The following is a 19343-nucleotide window of genomic DNA, read 5'->3' on the forward strand; positions in this document are numbered from 1 at the left end:
AGAGAGAGAGAGAGAGAGAGAGAGAGAGAGAGAGAGAGAGAAACGTTGATGTGAGAGAGACACATTGATTGCTTGTCTCCCTCATGTGCTCTGACGGGGCTGGGGATCAAGCCTGTGACTGAACCCGCAACCCTTCAGTCCGAGGGCCCACGCTCTAACCAGCTAGGGCTATTTCTGGGATTTTTCCATTTAATATTTTCAACCCGTGGTTGACCACAGGTAACTGAAACCTTGGAAAGTGAAACCTCGGCTAAGAGAGGACTACTGTACTCTCCCCTAGGCCAGGGAACCCCTTCTGCTCCCAGGGGCGAGGGGCATGTCCAGAGTGGGTGGGTGGCGGTGTCAGAGTTGTTTTATTTCCACTCAGTGTCGGAGAGAAAGTGTGCTCCTGGTGCAGGCCTGCTTGGGCAGAGGGGAAGAGCCTGGCTCCAGAACCTTGGCCAGGTTAAGGCAGCATAGAACTCTGGCCTCTACTGTGCATGGCCACAGGGGTGAGCAGCTCAGCTTGTAGATGTTTGTGTCTGGAGTTCTTTGGGATTTTTATTTATGTCCTTCCTGACTTCTCCATCTCTAAGAGTCAGGTCTTTCCTGGCAAAAGGCATGGCTGGTGGTGCACAATCACTCCATGGGTGTTGACTGACTGACTGACGGGCCGATGGGCTCTGGAGGCTCAACCAAGTGGGTTCCCAAGCAGGTCTTTCAAAAAGCTGCAATCCATCTCATTGAGTCCCTCAGAGAGCCCTGCGGAAGCTGTTCACAGATCACTAAGATGTCAATAAAAAGCTAACCACATATGCAAATGAGGGTGTTAGAGGTGTGAGGCTGACTTGGGTGGTGGGAAGGGCTTCTGGTTTATCTAGGAAGGCTTCCTGGTTTGGAGGTGGAGGGGGCTGAAGGTTTAATTAAAATGGATGCAGTTTGACTGAGTGAGAGGAGGGTGGGGTTTTAGGACATAACCCACCCTTTCCTGGTTCAGCTCCTCACTTGAGTCATTCCAGAGTTCCCCTGCCAGCCACTGGGGAACGTTCCAGTGTATGACATCTCTCAGGAAGCTAGCTGAGTTTCCTGGAAAACATCATCCGAAGAAAGCAAATCTACCACCTCCACCCCTACATCTTTCTTAGAAATCCTAGGCGTCTGCAGCCAGGAATGAATGAAATGGAGGCCGAGGATTAAGCAATAACCAAATCTTGGTTTTGGGGTGCCCTGGTGACTATCTGGTTTCTAGGCAGGGCCACTTGATGGCATCGACTCTGTGGGTGAGGACACATTCACACGAGAAATGCGAGTGAAGCCAGGGGAGGGAGGTGGCTGAGGGGCTCTGGGACATCCTGATCTCTTGCTCAACTGGCAGAGCGGCCCCCTGCTCAGTGGAGTCCTCACCTTCCTGGTTCCCTCTCAGGACTCTGGGAGGGAATCTAAACCCTGGGTCTCTCATTCATTCACCATGAGCTCATCAAGTTGTGTTTGGCCAGAGGCCTTGGATGTCTCGGAAAGAGCTATTGGTTTGGTCTCATTTGTTTTTGTTTGGTTTTTATTTTTGTCATGCTTTTCCTTTGAAATAGGAAGTCTGTTTTGCCAAGACTGAAATGAAACACCAGATTGGAGGTTGGGTTAGAGCACAAGAAGAAATTAGGATTTTTATCCTTTGTGTCGCCCTCTTTTTAACTGTGAAATACAAAATACGTGTTAGCCAACATTTCATCTTGCAAATCAGGTCCTATTATTATTATTACCCCCACTTAACAAGTGGGAAAGCTAAACCCAGAAGAGTTCTGTGAAATGCCCAGGTCCACATGGCTAGTAAGCTGCAGGCCTGATGTACCGGCGTAGGCCAAGGGCCACAGTGCTTTTGAGGGCTTTCCAAGTATTTTAATTATTTTTAAATCAGAAGGAAAAAATGGATTTTTAGGTCGAATACAGAGCAACCTGTGTGTGACAAAGTGCTACAGAGTTTGGACTAGGTAGATTACAAGAGGTTTCAAGAAGGAGCTGGAATTTGAGGAGACAGGGGTTAAACATGACAGGAGAGAGATGGGAAAGTGGAGGCATTTTGAAGAATGGAGAATTCACTGGTATGGGGGAAACTGAGGCAGCTGATATAGAGGTTGTGGTCATCAGTTGAAAGTTAGCTCCAAACTTACTTCCGAATTTTTAACAATACATTTCACACCAAGAACCCACATTTAACTATTGAATGCCATCAGTAGGACTTAAGGCCTAATTGTTACTTAACTTCACAATGATTATCCTATACAATAGAAGGGAAAATAGGACTTTTGTTTTTGTTCATACTTCTTCTCTGTTAGATATTAACGAATCTTTATTCTTTAGCAGTTAGTGTCCACCAGTAATTAGCAAATTGTCCAAAAGGTCATAAGAAATCATCTCACTTCCTCGTTTTTGCATTAGAATGACATACACACACCAGCTTTGCAGTATGGTTTCCGTGGAGCCGACTGGAGGTCTACAGGCAGGGCTGCTCAGAGTGAGGGCTTGGCCAGGATGTCTCAGGAGACGAGGGGATGGCACGGGCTGGAGGCTTGCGGTACTTTTCCCGGCTTTAGCCTAATGTATATAACATATGAATAAAGGGCTTCTAGGAAACATTTCATTTTTATTATTTTTAAATTTTTTATTTATTAACAGAGAGAGAGAGAGAGAGAGAGAGAGAGAGAGAGAGAGAGAGAGAGAGAGAGAGATTTGTTGTTCCACTTATTTATTCATTCATTCACTGGTTGTTTCTTGTATGTGCCCTGACCAGGATCAAACCCTCAACTTTAGTGCATCGGGATGACACTCCAACCAACCAAGATACCCAGCCAGGACAGAAACATTTCATTTTTAAAAAGAGAGTCCTTTTAAAAAAATACATTTGAAAATCACTGATATAAGTACTTCAAGAAAGGTTCATAAGAACTCCAGGAACTAGTTTACTAGTATTTATTTATTCTCTGCCTATTTCAAGAATAACCTAAGGTGACTTACGAAAATAGATATGACACAGCAACATATATATATATATATATATTGAGGTAAAGAAAGAAATGGAAAGGAGGACAGACAGTGGTAGGAAAAGCCAGATGTTGCCATGGTAAGGCTTAGGCCAGTGATGGCGAACCTTTTGAGCTCGGCGTGTCAGCATTTTGAAAAACCCTAACTTAACTCTGGTGCCGTGTCACATATAGAAATTTTTTTATATTTGCAACCATAGTAAAACAAAGACTTATATTTTTGATATTTATTTTATATATTTAAATGCCATTTAACAAAGAAAAATCAACCAAGAAAATGAGTTCGCGTGTCACCCCTGACACGCGTGTCATAGGTTCGCCATCACTGGCTTAGGCCCTAATGCCCATGCTGAGGGGCTGGCCAGTGGGTTGGGAAGCACAGCTTCAGCTGGCAGGCGTGGTCCCCAGGAGGTAACAGAAACACAATCATCCTCCCTCTACAGGAGGAGATAACATCCTGGGCAGGGCCCTGAGCTCCCCATGGATGCTCCTAGACAATGAGAGAGAGCTCTTTAGAGGAATCATTTGACCTTGGACGGGCATGTCCTCCTCCCTCCTAGCCACCATCCTCATCCTCCTCTTCCCTACAGACCCCCAGTCCAGGACAAGAGGAAAGCTCTGCCGGGCCACCTGGCCGTCCTCAGTCCTCTAGCCACAACCACCCCCCAACACACACACACTACCCTATATGTACCAGTCACCCCCTCAAAAATAATCAGAGAGTGACAAGCCCAGAATTGCACACCCAAGAATCTCTACGAAATAAGAATGGCTAACATTTACATCGTGATGACTCTGCACCAGACACTGTTCCAAGCACGTCTGTGTGTTAAACACCCGTGCGGCTCACAACCCTAGGAGGTAGGTACTATTCTTAACCCCATTTGACAGGTCAAGAAACAGAGGCACAGAAATAACTTGCTCAAGGTCATCAACTGTTGACAGTGCTGAGATCTGAACCCAGTTTGGTCCTGGGCTCGTAACTATTCGCCATGCAGCCTTTCAGTCTGCCAACAGGATACCCCCCGCTACCCGGGGACAGAAAGTTAGAGATGCTGCCTCTGAGCTGAAGTCCCAAGTTTTCTCCTCAAGGGGACCCTACAGCCTCATTCTGGTCTGTCCTGTTTGGTGGCTGCAGGTGGCCACTCATTGGTGTTGTGGGTCCCAAAACAAACCTAAGGTTTGAGGGCATCAGGGACCTCAGGGCAGGCCTTCCTCATGACAATTCAGTGAGCAAGAATATGCAAGACGGCATCGTGGTTGGCCCGTATTTTCTCTTACTGACAGTAATAATTATTGAGTCAAGTGCCACTTCAAGCCAGATGCTGTTCTAGGGGAAACTGAGACCTAGGTAAGTTCAGTAACTCCCTAGAGGACATGGCTAATTCTCCTGGGCTTTCTCCAGGCCACCCACCCCTGCACTCTACCTGGTCACCACCCTGTGCCCGTGTGCCCCCTAAACCCATTTGCACAGAAGTTCCTTCTTGAACGTTCTCAGGATCTTTCTGTGCTTCAGAAGTTCCTCAAAAGCCAGGGCTGTTGTTTATTAGTTCTCTTCATGTCCTCCCCCCTCCAACATGAAGTTCTTCCTAAGGTGGACCCCAGTCAGTTAGATGCTCCAACCTCGTGGCCATGACAGCATGAGCAGCAGACATGCGGAAATGAGGAAACAGCCAAAAAATCGAGTTCCCTGAACTTCATCACTCCAAACAGCTTCTCACCTAACCACCCCAGAAAAACACCTACCCATGAATGTCCAGGCCCGGGCATCATGCAAATGAGGTGGCAGCTGCCGGGCGGTTCCAGAGCCATTTGTGTCCACACCCACCACCCCGTAGAGCCCAAACACCGACAGGAAAACCCTGCCCCTCCAAGCTCATCCCTGCTGTGATGACTCAGAGAGAAACTATGCAGTCATTTACTGGGCAGCCTCTAAAGGCAGCCTTTTCACTTCCCTGCCATTCCTCCTGCACACCACCCTCACCCCCACCCCCATCCCTCCCCCACCCAGCACAGGCTGGGAGAGGCCATCATAGTAAACGAGCTGTTAGCAGCTGTCATTTCAGGGCAACAACAACAAAATACGATTGCTCAGCTTTGCTCAGGAAAACAGTCACCTAACCCTGAGTAACCCATGGGCTGCAGGGCCACCAGCAGGACACTGATGCGGGGCCTGGCTTAGGTCTTAGGAAAACACCATTCATCTGGGCAGTACACAGACTATAGCAACGTAGTAGTTGGACCAAACTTAACTTGTATAAATCTACGAGGAAACGAATTTCTTAGCAAACAAATTTAATTATTTGTTTATTTATTTAATGCACATATAGAAACACATGCAATGAGGACTAGGAAAAAAAAAAACTAAAAATGGCCCTGTTGTCAAGGAAAAAAGGGGTAAGTTAATGAGTCACAGCACCCTAATTCATGGGTGAGAATCTGGCATTTTCCAGCTGTTGGGAGACCCTTGTGTCTGGCAGCAAAACAGACCTGTGAATCTCAAATCCTCCTTCCTTCACTGATTTGGAGCACTGATTTGGATCTCTCTTTTTAACTCTGTGTCACTTGACACAGTGATAATTCATATCCTGGAAAGAAATAAAAACCCTTGTGCTTTATAATACTTACATAATTTACTTTAAAAAATTCACACTGCTCTCTCTACCTCGCTTTTTTTCTGAATTGGTGAGATGACCCCAAAGAATAACTTGTAAAAAAATCACTTGGGCTTCAGAACATACTAAGTCCTCGCCACTCAAAGTCTGGCCCACGGGCCAGCAGCATTGGCATCAGGGGGCAGCTTGTGAGAAATGCAGACTCTTTGGGCCCTATCTCCTGGGCCAGGATCTGCAACTCAGCAAAATCCCCAGGTGCTTCCGGTGCACAGGAAAGTTGGACATTATCTTCCTGGGCAAAGACCTTCCTTGTAGAGTTTTGCTCCCAGTGATGCTAGCAGAGACTGGTCCTCTCTGAGCATGTGCCTTGTCCTGGGGGCGGCCAGCCCTGGGCCTTATTGAGGCTGGAGGGAGCCCTGCAAGAAAAGATCACAGAGCGGGGCAGGTACATGTCATGACCTTGGCAGCTGGCCTCCAGGTCAAGAGGAGCAATGAGGGGGAAGATGCCTAGAAAGCAGGCTCTTCCAGGGCACCGTGGGTGGCACAGGTGACATTTGGACCCTGTAAGGGGAAGCACCTGTCTTGATGCAGGAGGTAGAAAAGGAAGAGAGAAGGGAAGGGTCAGCACCGTGGTCCACAGGGTTCTATTTCAGCCCAGCCCACAGCGGGCTGAGGAAGGGTCAAAGGCCAGAAAACAGGCTGAGAGCTGGACTCAGACCCAAATCAGAGGCCCTGGCCTATCTGCTCTGACTTGTGCTGAGATTAGGAGAGACACAGGCTGTGTCCCGTGGACAAGGCGGTAAGAGCTGGCCTGCTGAGCCTCCCGCTGCTAGACCAGAGGAAGACAAGGGGGAGTGGGGCTGGCACTGATTTAAGACAAGTCACGCCAACTGCTGCACAGGAAGGCTTATGTAACGCTCTCTGGACAAGCCCGGAACCCACAGGATGAGTGCAGGCAGCAGCCACACTCCCTCTCTCCCTTAAGGCAGAAAAGGCTGCAATCAGCATTTCTCTCCCCTCGCCATTTCCCAGGCAGAAGTCACACGCCAGCTGGCAGTGTCCCCCAGACCGCAAGGACATAGATCAGCCCTTTGAGGTAACTGCTGAATTCCTCTTCCTTGACTTTAAGGGATGGAGAAAGCCCTCACAAATCCCCTCACAATCTCTTCTCTCTCCACTCTTTTATATGCTCAGTGTAGCTGAGGGGTTTCAATAGTCACGTCATCAGCTTTCAGCTAATTTTGGAGTAAATTTTGCATACAGTCTAGCATGTTCTTTGGAATGTAGCGAGTCCTGTAACTTGACAGCTGAGTCAAAACTTCAACATTACATCTTGTGGTATGTATCATACAAAAAAAAAAATACTGGGAAAACCCTAAATGTTTATCAATACTGGTTCAGTAAACTGTAGAATATTCATTCATGAAATATTGTGCAGTGTTTTAAAAAAATAATATGTGGCCCTGGCCGGTTTGTCTCAGTGGATAGAGTGTCAGCCTGCGAACTGAAGGGTACCCGGTTCGATTCTGGTTGGGGCACATGCCCAGGTTGCAGGCTTGATCCTCAGTAGGGGGCGTGCAGGAGCAGCCAATCAATGATTCTCCCTCAACATTGATGTTTCTATCTCTCTCTCCCTCTTCCTTCCTCTCTCAAATCAATAAAAACTATTTTTTAATAAAAGGAAGAATAATGTGTGAACTTGAGATGGTATCCAAGACATATTATGCAAAAAAGCAATTATCTAACTAATATTGTTATACTTGTGTCTGAAAGGAGAGGGGGAATAATGCTTGTCTTTATGTGCATAGAATATTTCTGAACCTACATCCTAGAAATTGGATTGTCCACTGCTTCTAAGCAAGGCACCTTGAAGGTCAGTGTTTGGGGGAAAGACTTAGCTTTTCGTGTGTACTATTTGGTATTTCTGAAATTTTTTACTATGCGTGTATATTACAGTTTTTATTTCCAAAGCATTATAGAGCCATTTACAATGGTGATTATGAAAATTAATGTAGCAACATGGTAACATTTGTGTTGTAATGTTAAGTGAACAAAGCAAGATCCAAAGTCATTATGTAAAGACAAGCAAGTAATGATGAAAATGAACAAAATTTCAGAGTACGTATGTTACAGTACTGGGATATGAAAAAATTTAAATTCCTTTATGATAAAATTATCTCAACAAATTAAAAATAGACATGAACGTTTTCAACTTGATAAAGGGAAATTCTGAAAAAACTCTACAGCTAACAACATACCTAATGGTTTAAAAAACATAAAAATAACCACACAAAAAAACCCTGAATGCTTTCCTCTAAGATAGGGAACACACAATAAAATGATGACTGCTCTTAACACATCTATTAAATATTATGCTGCAGCCCATAGCCAGTGTGTAAAACAAGAAAAAGAAATCAAAGGCACAAGGTTTGGAAAGGAAAAACCAAAACCTTCTCTATTTACAGGCAACGTGATTGTCTACATAGAAAATCCCTAGGAATTTAAAATAAACCCAACCAGACTAAAACTGATAAATAAATTTAGCAAAGTTAAAGTATATAAGGTCATACACACACACACACACACACACACACAATATACCAGCAACAAATAATTGGAAAATTATAATCTTATAAATCCTATCTACAATAACATCAGAAAGCATAATGTATTTAGGGATAAAGTTAATGAAAGATGTGATAGACCTCTACACTGAATATTATAAAGCACTGAACAGATGTAAAACATTATATTAGCTGAGAGAAATTAAATCACATTCAAATAAATAAATAGATATATCACATGAATGCATTGGCAGACTCAATATTATTAAAATGTCAGTTCTCCCTAAATTAATCTATAGATTCAATGCAATTCTATTTGAAAAGAGCGGTGGTTTTTAGGCTTGGACAAGGCGATTCTAAACTTATATGAAATTTTAAAATTAATACAATGAATCTAAAATAGAATAAAATAAGCCGGGCTGGTGTGGCGCAGCAGTTGAGCATTGCCCCAGGAACCAAGAGGTCACCGGTTCAATTCCCCGTCAGGGCACATGCCCAGGTTTCGGGCTGGATTCCCCAGTGGGGGGGAGGGGAGGGGGGGTGCAGAAAGTGAAGAAAGCAGCCGATCATCTCATCAATGTTTCTATCTCTCTCCCTTTCCCTTCCTCTCTCTCTAAAAAATCAATTAAAAAAAATAAAATAAAATAGAATAAAATAAGACCAATGCTGCAACAGAAACACATACAAGGTTCTACCACAGCACAGAAGAAGAAAGAATCTCTCTCACTAGGTAAGTCAGAGGAGGCTCCTTACAGAAGATGCCATTTGAACTGGGAGTTGAAAGATGATTAAGTACTTACCAGGTGGAGACATTCATGAAGGGTATTGATTTTCTTGGGTTTCTCGCATCATAAGGAACTAAAACTCACTGCATTCGCACATGATGGGATCGCATGTGGAACTGTCCAGGAGATAAAGTCCCATGGAAATCTTTGGTGAGACCTCAGAAATGCTGGGCTTCAAGGGGAGTTCTGGATCTGAGGCTCCTCTCCTGGCCTCCGCAGCCGAAGCCCTGAAGGCTCTCTCTCATCTGTGTCCATCTTCTCACCTCCGACCAACTGCTTTATTCTCTCGGTATTTTCAGAGATGAAGCTGGAGGGCTAGGTTAGAACCAGATGGTAAAAGATCTTGTTTGGCCAGGCAGGTTGGCTTTTACCACTGTAGCCACTGAAGGTTTTTAAACAGGAGAAATAAATGATCAGATTTGACTTGGAAGCAGGTGATTCTGATGGTGTGTGGAGAGGCCAGAGGCAGGCAGACCAGGGAGTAAGGTATTCTAAGTAAGAGATACTGAAGGTCAAGACCAATGGAACTCAGTGAATATGGAGATTAGTTTGTAGCAAAATACATCCTACCCTGGTCAAATTTTTTTTTAATTTCTTTATTGATTAAGGTATTACATATGTGTCCTTATTCCCCCATTGCCCCCCTATCCCCCCTGTTGTCTGTGTCCATTGGTTAGGCTTGTATGCATGCATACAAGTCCTTTGGTTGCTCTCTCCCCCCTTACCCCCACCCTCCCCTACCTTCCCTCTGAGGTTTGATGGTCTGATCGATGCTTCTCTGTCTCTGGATCTGTTTTTGTTCCTCAGTTTATGTTGTTCATTATATTCCATAAATGAGTGAGATCATGTGATATTTATCTTTCTCTGACTGGCTTATTTCACTTAGCATAATGCTCTCCAGTTCCATCCATGCTGTTGCAAATGGTAAGAATTCCTTCTTTTTTACCACAGCGTAGTATTCCATCGTGTAGATGTACCTGGTCAAATTTTTAAAATATCCCCTTAGGAAATGAGGGGAAGAAGAGTTAAAGCATATGCATTTTGAAAATAAAACTCCCCGGTTGATCCTGGTTGAGAACTGCTAGTCCAAACGAAGTGATGCCGATGGAATTAGAAAAGTGAGAACAGATGGAAGGTAGGAATGGATTTGGGGACCAACTGGACTTGGTGGAAGAACTCCAGGTACCTCTGTGATTTTTAGCTGGGGAAGCTGGGTAGATAATGGTTTCATTTTTTCAGGATTTGTGAAATAAAGGGAAGTGAAAGTTTATATATAGGTGTGGGAATGAGAGAAGTTGAGAGGAGAATTATGTCTACACACCCCCAGAGAGCTCAGGAATTCCGTCCCACTGAATGCACACCCAGCAGGCAGAGAGCTAGAGATGGACTCCAGTCCTCCCTTTAGTTTTTGCCTCTATGGGGCAGACTCTGCTGGTGAGAAAGGTATTCACTGGGCATTCATTAGTTGGATAGATGCTGCGTTCTAGGTCTCTGAATAAGTATAACGCAATTCTCTTCTTGGTTTCATTGGTGATGGGAATGTTCTTTAACACGGACTTTGTTTGTCCCTAGCCAACTGGCCTTTCGTTTAGAACGCTAGAACAAATTTTGATCAGGATCCAAGATTCCACTCTGATGGTTCTACTGAAGAGCTTTTACGGAGAGAATTTACAGGGACGTTGGCAGGATTAAGGGAACCAATCAAGGATGTTGAGGCACCCAAGGGATATCAACAGTGGGGCGCTGTTACCATCTAGTCCTGAAAAGGCAGAGGGAGAGGATGGTACCACTGGGGCCCAGTGGAAATGAGCTGGGGAGCGGGGGTTGCAACAATCACTGAGGAATGCAGCCACCACTAGAACCTGGGCTGCAAACCAGGAAGGGCCAGGCAAGAAACACTGGGCTGACCTCTCCCTCCTCTCGCCCTCCAGCCTCCTCTGGCTCCCTCTGGCTAATGCTGATTGGAACCAGCCATCGGGGAGCACAGAGTGGAGTGCCGGTATGTCCAGGTTGGCCTTGTGACACAAAGCAAGGCAGAGCATGGATCAGGTGTATGGGTTTAGGGGCAACCACACCCTGGAACACAGCCTGTGTGAGGCGGTGACATGGATGCGAAATGGCAGAAAGGCCAACCCCAGGAAGTCGAGATGCTTGGATTCCTGACAGGCCTGATGCACACCTCACACCAACCGTCTTGAGGGCACAACACTGGCATCCGGGGCCTTGACCACTTCAGCTGTAAAATTAGCAGATTGGATGGATCACGTGGCCTTCTCAGGCTTCCAGGGTAAGATCCCTGGACTATGCTGTCAGTCGGCTTCCCCTTTTGCCCAAGCACAGACTGGGCTGGGCGCTGTGCTCACTGCTCCAGGGGCCCCCACCCCATGCCACAGGGTGCTGTGCCCGACAAAGGAGAACCCTGGCCTGGTCAGCATCTGGGACTAGACCAGGAGCGCCTCCCTTTCTTCCAGCGAAGCCTGGGACGTGCAGAGTCCACCAGGGGCTTTCTTAAATGTATTTTTCACTGCCACGAGCACATTCAAAAGGAAAGCGAGCACATTCATTTCCAGAGAGCAACAGCTTCACAGGCCTTGGGCTGCTGCAGCTCCAAGCCCTGGCGCCCCCCGCTCAGTTCCTGATAACTGACGATGAAACTTGAACAGCAAAAGGGAAGTCTCCTGTCTCCTACAGGGTATCAAATCCTGTTTCTAGATAGTTTCAGTTCTGAATGACACAGGATTCCATATTTTCTCACCCAATAAGCTAGAAGGCAAAGAACCTCCAGTGACCACCAACCACGTTTGCAGGGACCTGGGGTGAAATGGAAGTGAACCGCAAGGCGCTTTCTGAGATCCGGGTTTGAAAGGGGGGGGGGTCTGGATATTTCTGAAATGCGTCATCATCTTTCTCCTTATTAATGTGAAGAATTGGTCTGGCAAGTGCACAGATTTGCTCCGTCTCCTCTGGGGCCCAGAGTGCCTCTCCTGCTTTTACTTTTGTAGCTTCCTACGGGGGTCAGATGACTCAGAGATGTGAGCCTCGTCGTTGGCTTTTGGAAGTGGGAAGATGGGTGCATGCGGGCCTCGGGGTCACTCCAAGGGCGGCCTCAGCGAGATGCCTACTCCTTTGTCGTGACCATGAAGCATCCTAGGCCATGGGAGAACAACCCCAAGGACTTCACGGCCTTCAAAGCATTTATTTGCAAGTACAGGTCCGGTTATGTGTTATTAATTGTATGGGCTCTGTAATTTATTACAGAGGATAAAAGAGGGAACAAAGAAAGAAAGAAAGAAAGAAAAGATGAAAAAGAAAAAGGTGGAACAGGTGTTAGTAAGGGTTTCCAAGCATGTGAAAACACACAATTCAGAGAAAAAGGTGATGTGTCTACTGAACAGAGGAAAGGGAGATGTTTCCGTTTGGGTCCACCAAGGTTTCCCACTGAAGTCAGAAGCCAGCACAGGTGGATACAAGATCCTGCGGGATCTTTCACTTCAGGACCCATTCATCGATGTTTTAGTTATTTAAACGAGCAATAACAATAGAATGGGGTGCATGCTATGACTCACACACCAAGTCAAAGGAAGCACACAGTAAGAGCACCTAAACCAGTGGTTCTCAACCTTCCTCATGCCGCGACCCTTTAATACGGTTCCTCATGTTGTGGTGACCCCCAATTTCATTGTTACAAATTCAACACAATTAAAGCATAGTGATTAATCACAAAAACAACATATAATCATATATGTGTTTTCCGATGGTCTTAGGCAGCCCCTGTGAAAGGGTCGTTCGACCCCCAAAGGGGTCGCGACCTACAGGTTGAGAACCGCTGACCTAAACCAGTGTGTCAAGGATCACAGGCAGCTGCTAGAGAAAGTGACATTTGGCCTGTGATGTAAAGGATGCTTAGGAGATGGAGAAAAAGGGAGGAGGAGGAGCAGCAGATATGAGGACCTAACTCAGGATAACACAGCCCAGGACTGCAGTGCAGGAGAAAGGGTCCCAGAGGCTCTGCTCCTTGGTGGTGACACTCAATGACACCGCCTGGCTTCCTCCAGGTCCCCAACACCGGGGTCATTTCACCGGTTTAAAAGAAATTTCAAAAAAGGGCCAAATCATAGCTGTTATTCAAATATGAAATTAACAGGTATTAAAAAAATATTACTTATCAAAAGTTAAATAAGACCATAAAGATTAAAGGTAAGATCAATAGGAGACCTGAGTGTTTATATCCAGTTTAAAACAGAATTCAAAGAACAGGCATATTTATAGATTTGGAATGTTGAAATGAATGTGAAAATGGAGCCAAACTGGTTTTTTCCAGGGAAAGAGAGGGTGGAGAGTAAATTGACCTTTTATAGTCAAGACATAAATTTTGGGTCTATGACTACACATTATTATTATTATTATTTATTTTTAAGAGAGAGGAAGGGAGAAAGAGAGAAAAACATTGGTTGCCTCCTGTATGCGCCTGGACCGGGAGGATCAAATCTAAAACCTAAGTATGTGCCCTGACCAGGAATCAACCCCCAACCTTTTGGTGTATGGGATGATGGGCTAACCAACTGAGCCACCCAGCCAAGGTTATAGCTATAAATTATTTTGTATTGCCCTGACCGGTTTGGCTCAGTGGATAGAGCGTCGACCTGAGGACTGAGAGGTCCCGGGTTCGATTCCGGTCAAGAGCATGTACCTTGGTTACAGGCACATCCCCAGTAGGAGGTGTGCAGGAGGCGGCTGATCGATGTTTCTCTCTCATCGATGTTTCTAACTCTCTATCTCTCTCCCTTCCTCTCTGTAAAAAATCAATAAAATATATTTTTAAAAATTATTTTGTATTGATATCAAGTAGCTACAATTTACCGAGTTGTAAAATGGCTCAAAGACACTGAAAGACAGTAATTGGAATGCCTGAGGGGTGTCCTCTAGACAACACATCCTTTTCCCATGAACTTTTCCCCTACAAGACCAACCTATTCAATTTCATTCTTTTTCCCTCTCCAGACCAGGTCACTGGTGATTCGGGTATGTACTCCTCAGTGAACACCTGGTAAGTTAAGTAACCCTGAGCAAATATTAAAGACAAAAAGTAATGACTGTAGGAAAAAAAAATATATAGCTCTATTTACAATGTTTAAATAAAATTGAAGACAATGACCGAAGCGATGTGTTTCCTGTCCATTTTCTACCTCATGCCTCCACCTTATCATCACCAGCCTATTGTCACTTCCGACTCTTGTTGCAGGGCCTTTAGGAAGCAACGTCACTGCTGACTTATGGGAATCCCTAATTTACAACAGGCAAACCGACCCAGATGAAGAATTACAGGAACAAAGGAAGTAGGTCAGGTCCATGCTCTTAAATGGGGAAACCACAATGAGGAATTCACATCATAAATAGAGTAATATTAAGTGATTTTTAGAGGGTTGGAAGCGGGTGAGGGACTGAACTAGATGAAGACTAGGGAAGGAGTAGCCATTCATTCAATCAGTCATTCAAATGGACACTTTTAGTGCTAGTCACCTGGGGTAGGTGCTGTGGTTAGCAACCAGAGATAAATGGGTAAGTAAAACAGGACCCCTGTCTTGTAGTTATTTCGAATTTAGGTAGGAGTGTTCCTTGATTCAACCAGATGAAAAATATCATGAAATTTCTTCTGCTCAAACTGAGACAGGTCTGGAGGTGAGATTTTAGAAGTTATATGATAAGGTGGCCCTTTAAGGTGTGTGTGTGTGTGTGTGTGTGTGTGTGTGTGTGTGTGTGTGTTGGGGGGGTCTTCCCTTGCTGGTCCTGTTCCCCGTGACACACACAATGGGTATAACACTGCAGATTATTTGAACACTACCTAATTAGTAAGTAATTACAACAAACGATTAATAAATTATTTTATCATTTTAAACTACATAGTATTTATTTTTATAAATAAAGGTATTGGTTTATTGCCAGAATAAATAAATAATTGGTTAAAATAGGTAGTTAACTATTAATAAGTTCTGTAATGAATAAAGAATCATTAGCAAATTCCCCGCCACAGTTCAAGAACTGCGGCAAGATGCATTCGCTGGTTCTTTCCATCCTTGACGCTCTGGATGCTGGTGGGCCTCAAACTCTCTCACTTTCTCAGTGTCAAAAAGTCCTGCCCGGCGAATTGAGCCTCCTGTGGGCTTACAACATTTGGGAAGGTGCATCTTTTTGCCTTGCCTCCCTCCTGTCTAAAGGAAAGATTGCAAGGAAGCTGGGTGAACGCCTGAAAAACAGCCCTGCTCTCCAGGCTCCTGAGCCCTGACACCCGCACTGTCCACGAACCGGTCACCCTGGATTTGTAGTGAAAGCTGACGCCCTGCCCATGGTGGCTGAGAACTTAAACTAGTGCAAGACAAGTCTTGACTAACAGACAATAGATCAAGTAGCGGGGTATTAAGGGAAATCAGGGAAGTTCCGAGGGCACCTCTGGCATTTAAGGACGGTGTCTTCGAACGCGAACACTGGACTCTCCCTCACTTTCCCTCAGTGTTGTGGCTGGAATCCTGGGCCAGTGGCCTTTTGTCTGACCTGTGATGACATTTCTGATCTTCTTAAGAATATTGTACCAGAAAAGGTCATGCTGAGCACCCTAAAGAACAGATGCGCTGCTCGGGGCAGAGTCTGCCTTGAACACAGCCCCGGATTTCGGACACAAGCTCTTCCAGCATGCCATGCCACATGCACCGGCACCAGCTGATGGTGATGGTGTCCATGGTGACAAAGTAACCACATGAATCTTCTTTGTCCCAAATGGTTGGGCAGGGAGGGGGGAGGGGGAGAGGGGGAGACAATTCCATCAAGGTGGTCAGTTTCCAAGTGGGTGATCCAGGAATGTTTCCATGACCCTAAGCATAGAGCCGTTTCCAGAGATTCTGGCCTTGGCTACCTCCACTCTCACTGGGGAGGGGCTTTCAATAGCATACCCTCCTGGGGGCTCCGCATAACTTCCCCAGGAGCAGGGATGGTTTCGGTTCTGAGCTCAAAGATCCCCATCACCTTCTTTCCTTTCTTCTTTCCCTTCTTCCTTCCCTTCATTCTCTCTCCTTTCTCCTCTCCATTCTTCTTTCCTTCTGCTCCCTGGCCTTCTATTATGAGCCTTCTTGCTGTGTCGTGGATGACTCTGTCAGATCCTCAGGGGCGCTGGGCGGTGGGGGGGTGTGGGGGGGGGACATGTCAGTGAGATTCTCGGCTGCCCCTTTTCTTCTAGCTTCTGCCAGTAGAGCCCTCAGCCCTGGTAAGTCCACGGGACTGTGGGAATCCGAGCATTGATGGGAAAGAAGAGAGGGGCTTTTGGGCCTCTCACTTTCCTGTTCATTAGAGTCATCATTCTCAGTCAAGGTTTGGGGTGAAAACTGGGGCCTGATTCAGTGATGGAAATCCCAGACTTCAAGGCTGGGCTGGTGCAAGGCAAGGGCGGGATTGCGGACAGGAAGTGGTGTGGCTGCGTGGGTGTGAAGGAAGGGCTTCCTCCCTCGCTGACACTTTCTCAGCCTCCCGCCCCTCCCCCCACCCAACAAACAGCCAGCGCAGACGCCGTGCACGGGCCTGGCACACAGCAGCAGTGTGGGTAGAACCAAGCAAATCCAATCCCACCAACTTGTCTACTCCCCTTGTCTACTCCTGGAATAAGTGAATAGTTCTCAGATTTATACAGATTTTCTGCTTTGCCAGAATAGAAGCTGGGGAGCTGAAACAGCCCTAATGTTAATGGGAGCTTGATAAGACTATTCTTCACAGCCACGCTCAGTGAACATTTGGTTTTCAGAACTCTCGTCGCATCTCCAGTTGTCTTGGAGGGGACTTGGCCCCAGCACCACGACTCACACCCTGGGTTACCCTAGTTTTGGTTCCCTGACTCCAAATGTACTGTTTTGACATCAAAAGTGAAGGTCTAACTGCCCCTACATGTGAGCTCAACCTCAATGAATGCACAACTTAGGGAGGCAACCCCCAGTGTTCAGCAACTAATTTGAATCAAGTTCTTGATAGCAGACCAGGCCATTGGCACCCTGGAGCAACGTGGCTGGACCTGGGGGGCGGGGCCATTAAGAACCTGGAGGAATCACATATGATGTGGAGAGTTAGAAAGCAGCCCTGCTCTCTGGGCACCTGGGCACCGGCACCTGCACCGTCCGTCAACCTGACCAGGTGAGTGATGGAGCCCTTTATAAAACAGGTGAAAACAGACCGAGAAGCAAGTTTGAAGGAAAGACGGTGGGGTCATGGGTACAGCTTTGAACGTGTTGAGCGGATGTGCTTGTGAGGCTCATGACGGGAAGCTGCACATACAGGTGGCCTGCAGGAGAGAGCTGGGTTCTGGGCACGGAAGGGGAGGTATCAGTCTAGGAAGAGATGGGGACTGAGGCCCCAAGAAGAGGAGCCCCTTTATTCTGAGAAGCAGGCAGAGAGAGAGGAAGAAACGCAGAAGCCAGTGTCGTAGGCTGTTGGGAAGTTAGGGAGCTTGCTGGGACCTCGGAGTGGGCAGTTTCAGTGAGGTGGCAGGGACAGCGGCTGCACCTTCTATGGCAGAGACTACTAGTAAGTCATGAAATCCAGTTCCTCCACCCTGAGCATGAAGCTAAATTTCATTTCCTGACCTTCCCTGTAGCTGGGTGAGGCTGTGGGATGGAGGTCTGACCCACGGAGTGCGGGCAGAAAATGGTCCACTATCACCTCTGAGAAGTAGCCACTCCCCACCCGCCTCCATGGACCCGTCCTCCCAAGTCTCCCAGGCAGAGTAGGGGACCCAGGGGGGCTGGAATGCCTTGGGGGTACAGAGCAACTAAATGGAAGGAGATTGGTCCCTGAGTTATTATGTGGAGCCACGGGGTTCGGGCCAGTGAGGCCAGCAGGTGCAGACACGCAGGGGTTAGCAGTGGAGTGGGTGAGCGGCCAGCTGGACAGCAGTGGCAGTAGGGATCAGAGCAGATCAGCGGTCAGGAAAGCTAAACGGGTCTAGCTGCGACCCAGCTGGGGTGACAGGGAAGTCCCTTTGGCCTTTGCTCTGCAGCCCCCCAAAGTTGCCTTCCCATCCAGCTTGGATGAGGCTGCAGGGGAGATGACCAGGAGGGAGAAGCAAGGCCCATGAGGAGACAGTGGACACCCCCTCAGGAAGAGAAAATATATTATGTCTCTAAATTCCAAGAACTTGCCCAGCCAGTGTGGCTCAGTGGTCAAGCTTCAACCCATGCACCAAGAGGTAGCTGGTTGGATTTCCCATCAGGGCACCTGCTTGGGTTGCGGGCTGGTTCCCCAGTAGAGGGTGTGCAGGAGGCAGCCCATCGATATTTCTCTCGCTGATGTTTCTATCTCTTACCCTCTTCCTTCCCCTCTCTCTAAAATTAACAACAACAACAACAAAAAATTAAAAATAAGTAAATTCCAAGAACTTGCCAAAAAAGAGAAACGATAACTGTCTTTATTACCCAATTCTAGAGAAAATGATTCTGCAGCGGCAGAACCTCGTAGCTGCCATAGTGGAAGTGACGTGAGTCATGAGGATGGTCTCCCAACCTGGGTGACCTGGATCCGCTCAAGGTTCTGAGAGTCAGGTGCCTGTGGGCATGGCCCGGAGCTCAAGGAGGAGGCCTGGGAAGGTGCCTCCCCATCTCACATGGATGTGCCTGTGGTGGGGGGATGACCAAGATCCATGAGCCACAAAACACCCGAGGAGCTAGAAGACGGCCTCTCCGGGAAGAGGAACCGGCGGAGGAGGCCCAGCCACAGGTCCCCTGGATGCGGAGGGAACCCCGCTCACTGGTATGAAAAGGACCAGGCTCCTTGCAGGGTTTCACCGGGGCAGGCAGCCGGCCACCGGGTCCGGCCGCAGCACGGGCACGAAGTTCATGGGGCACAGCAGCAGCGGGCACATCTTCTCGTGCTCCTTCAGCGCCTCGCTCAGGTGCTTCAGCTCCTCCGTCAGCTTCCCGATCTCCCGCCGCAGCACTGCGTTTTCTTGCTCCAGGCACTCATATTCCTGGGGAAGAGGGAGTGAGCAACTTCATTTCTTTCCCGTCCTCCTGGCAGATCTAACCCGCACTGTGATGCTCATCTCCTTTCCACGAAAACATTCTCGTTAACCTGTCCCCCCTCTGCCACTCATAACTGTTGGTGCATTTGCTTGCTCTGTCTCCTCCCGCCAGGAGGAAAGGGTCAGGAGGGCAGGCCTTTGTCCAAAACACTCCATGAGGTGTAGTGTACAGAAAATAAAATACACCTACCTTATGTGTATAATTCAGTGAGTTTTGACAAATGTAAATAACTATGTGGATCAATTCAGAATGCTTCCACCATTCCGGAAAGTTCCCTAGTGCCCCTGTGAGCCTCCCCTTCCAACTGCTGATC

General features: G+C 47.0%; 1 protein-coding gene across 2 annotated transcripts in view; it reads right to left on the reverse strand.

Annotated features, from left to right (window-relative positions):
• Positions 1-1848: 1848 nt before the first annotated feature.
• Positions 1849-19343, reverse strand: part of BATF3 (basic leucine zipper ATF-like transcription factor 3) — a 29304-nt gene continuing 11809 nt past the window's right edge. Inside the window, exon 3 of one of the 2 annotated variants that reach the window (XM_059675433.1) lies at positions 1849-2568. In XM_059675433.1, coding sequence (XP_059531416.1) covers positions 2338-2568 — 231 coding nt within the window. In that variant the 3' untranslated portion in view covers positions 1849-2337. Of the gene's footprint in view, positions 2569-18388; positions 18976-19343 lie in introns of those variants that run through there. The other variant, XM_059675434.1, reaches the window with a different exon arrangement.

The sequence above is a fragment of the Myotis daubentonii genome, chromosome 18 (assembly GCF_963259705.1).
Source record: "Myotis daubentonii chromosome 18, mMyoDau2.1, whole genome shotgun sequence".
Classification (NCBI taxonomy): Eukaryota; Metazoa; Chordata; class Mammalia; order Chiroptera; family Vespertilionidae; genus Myotis; species Myotis daubentonii.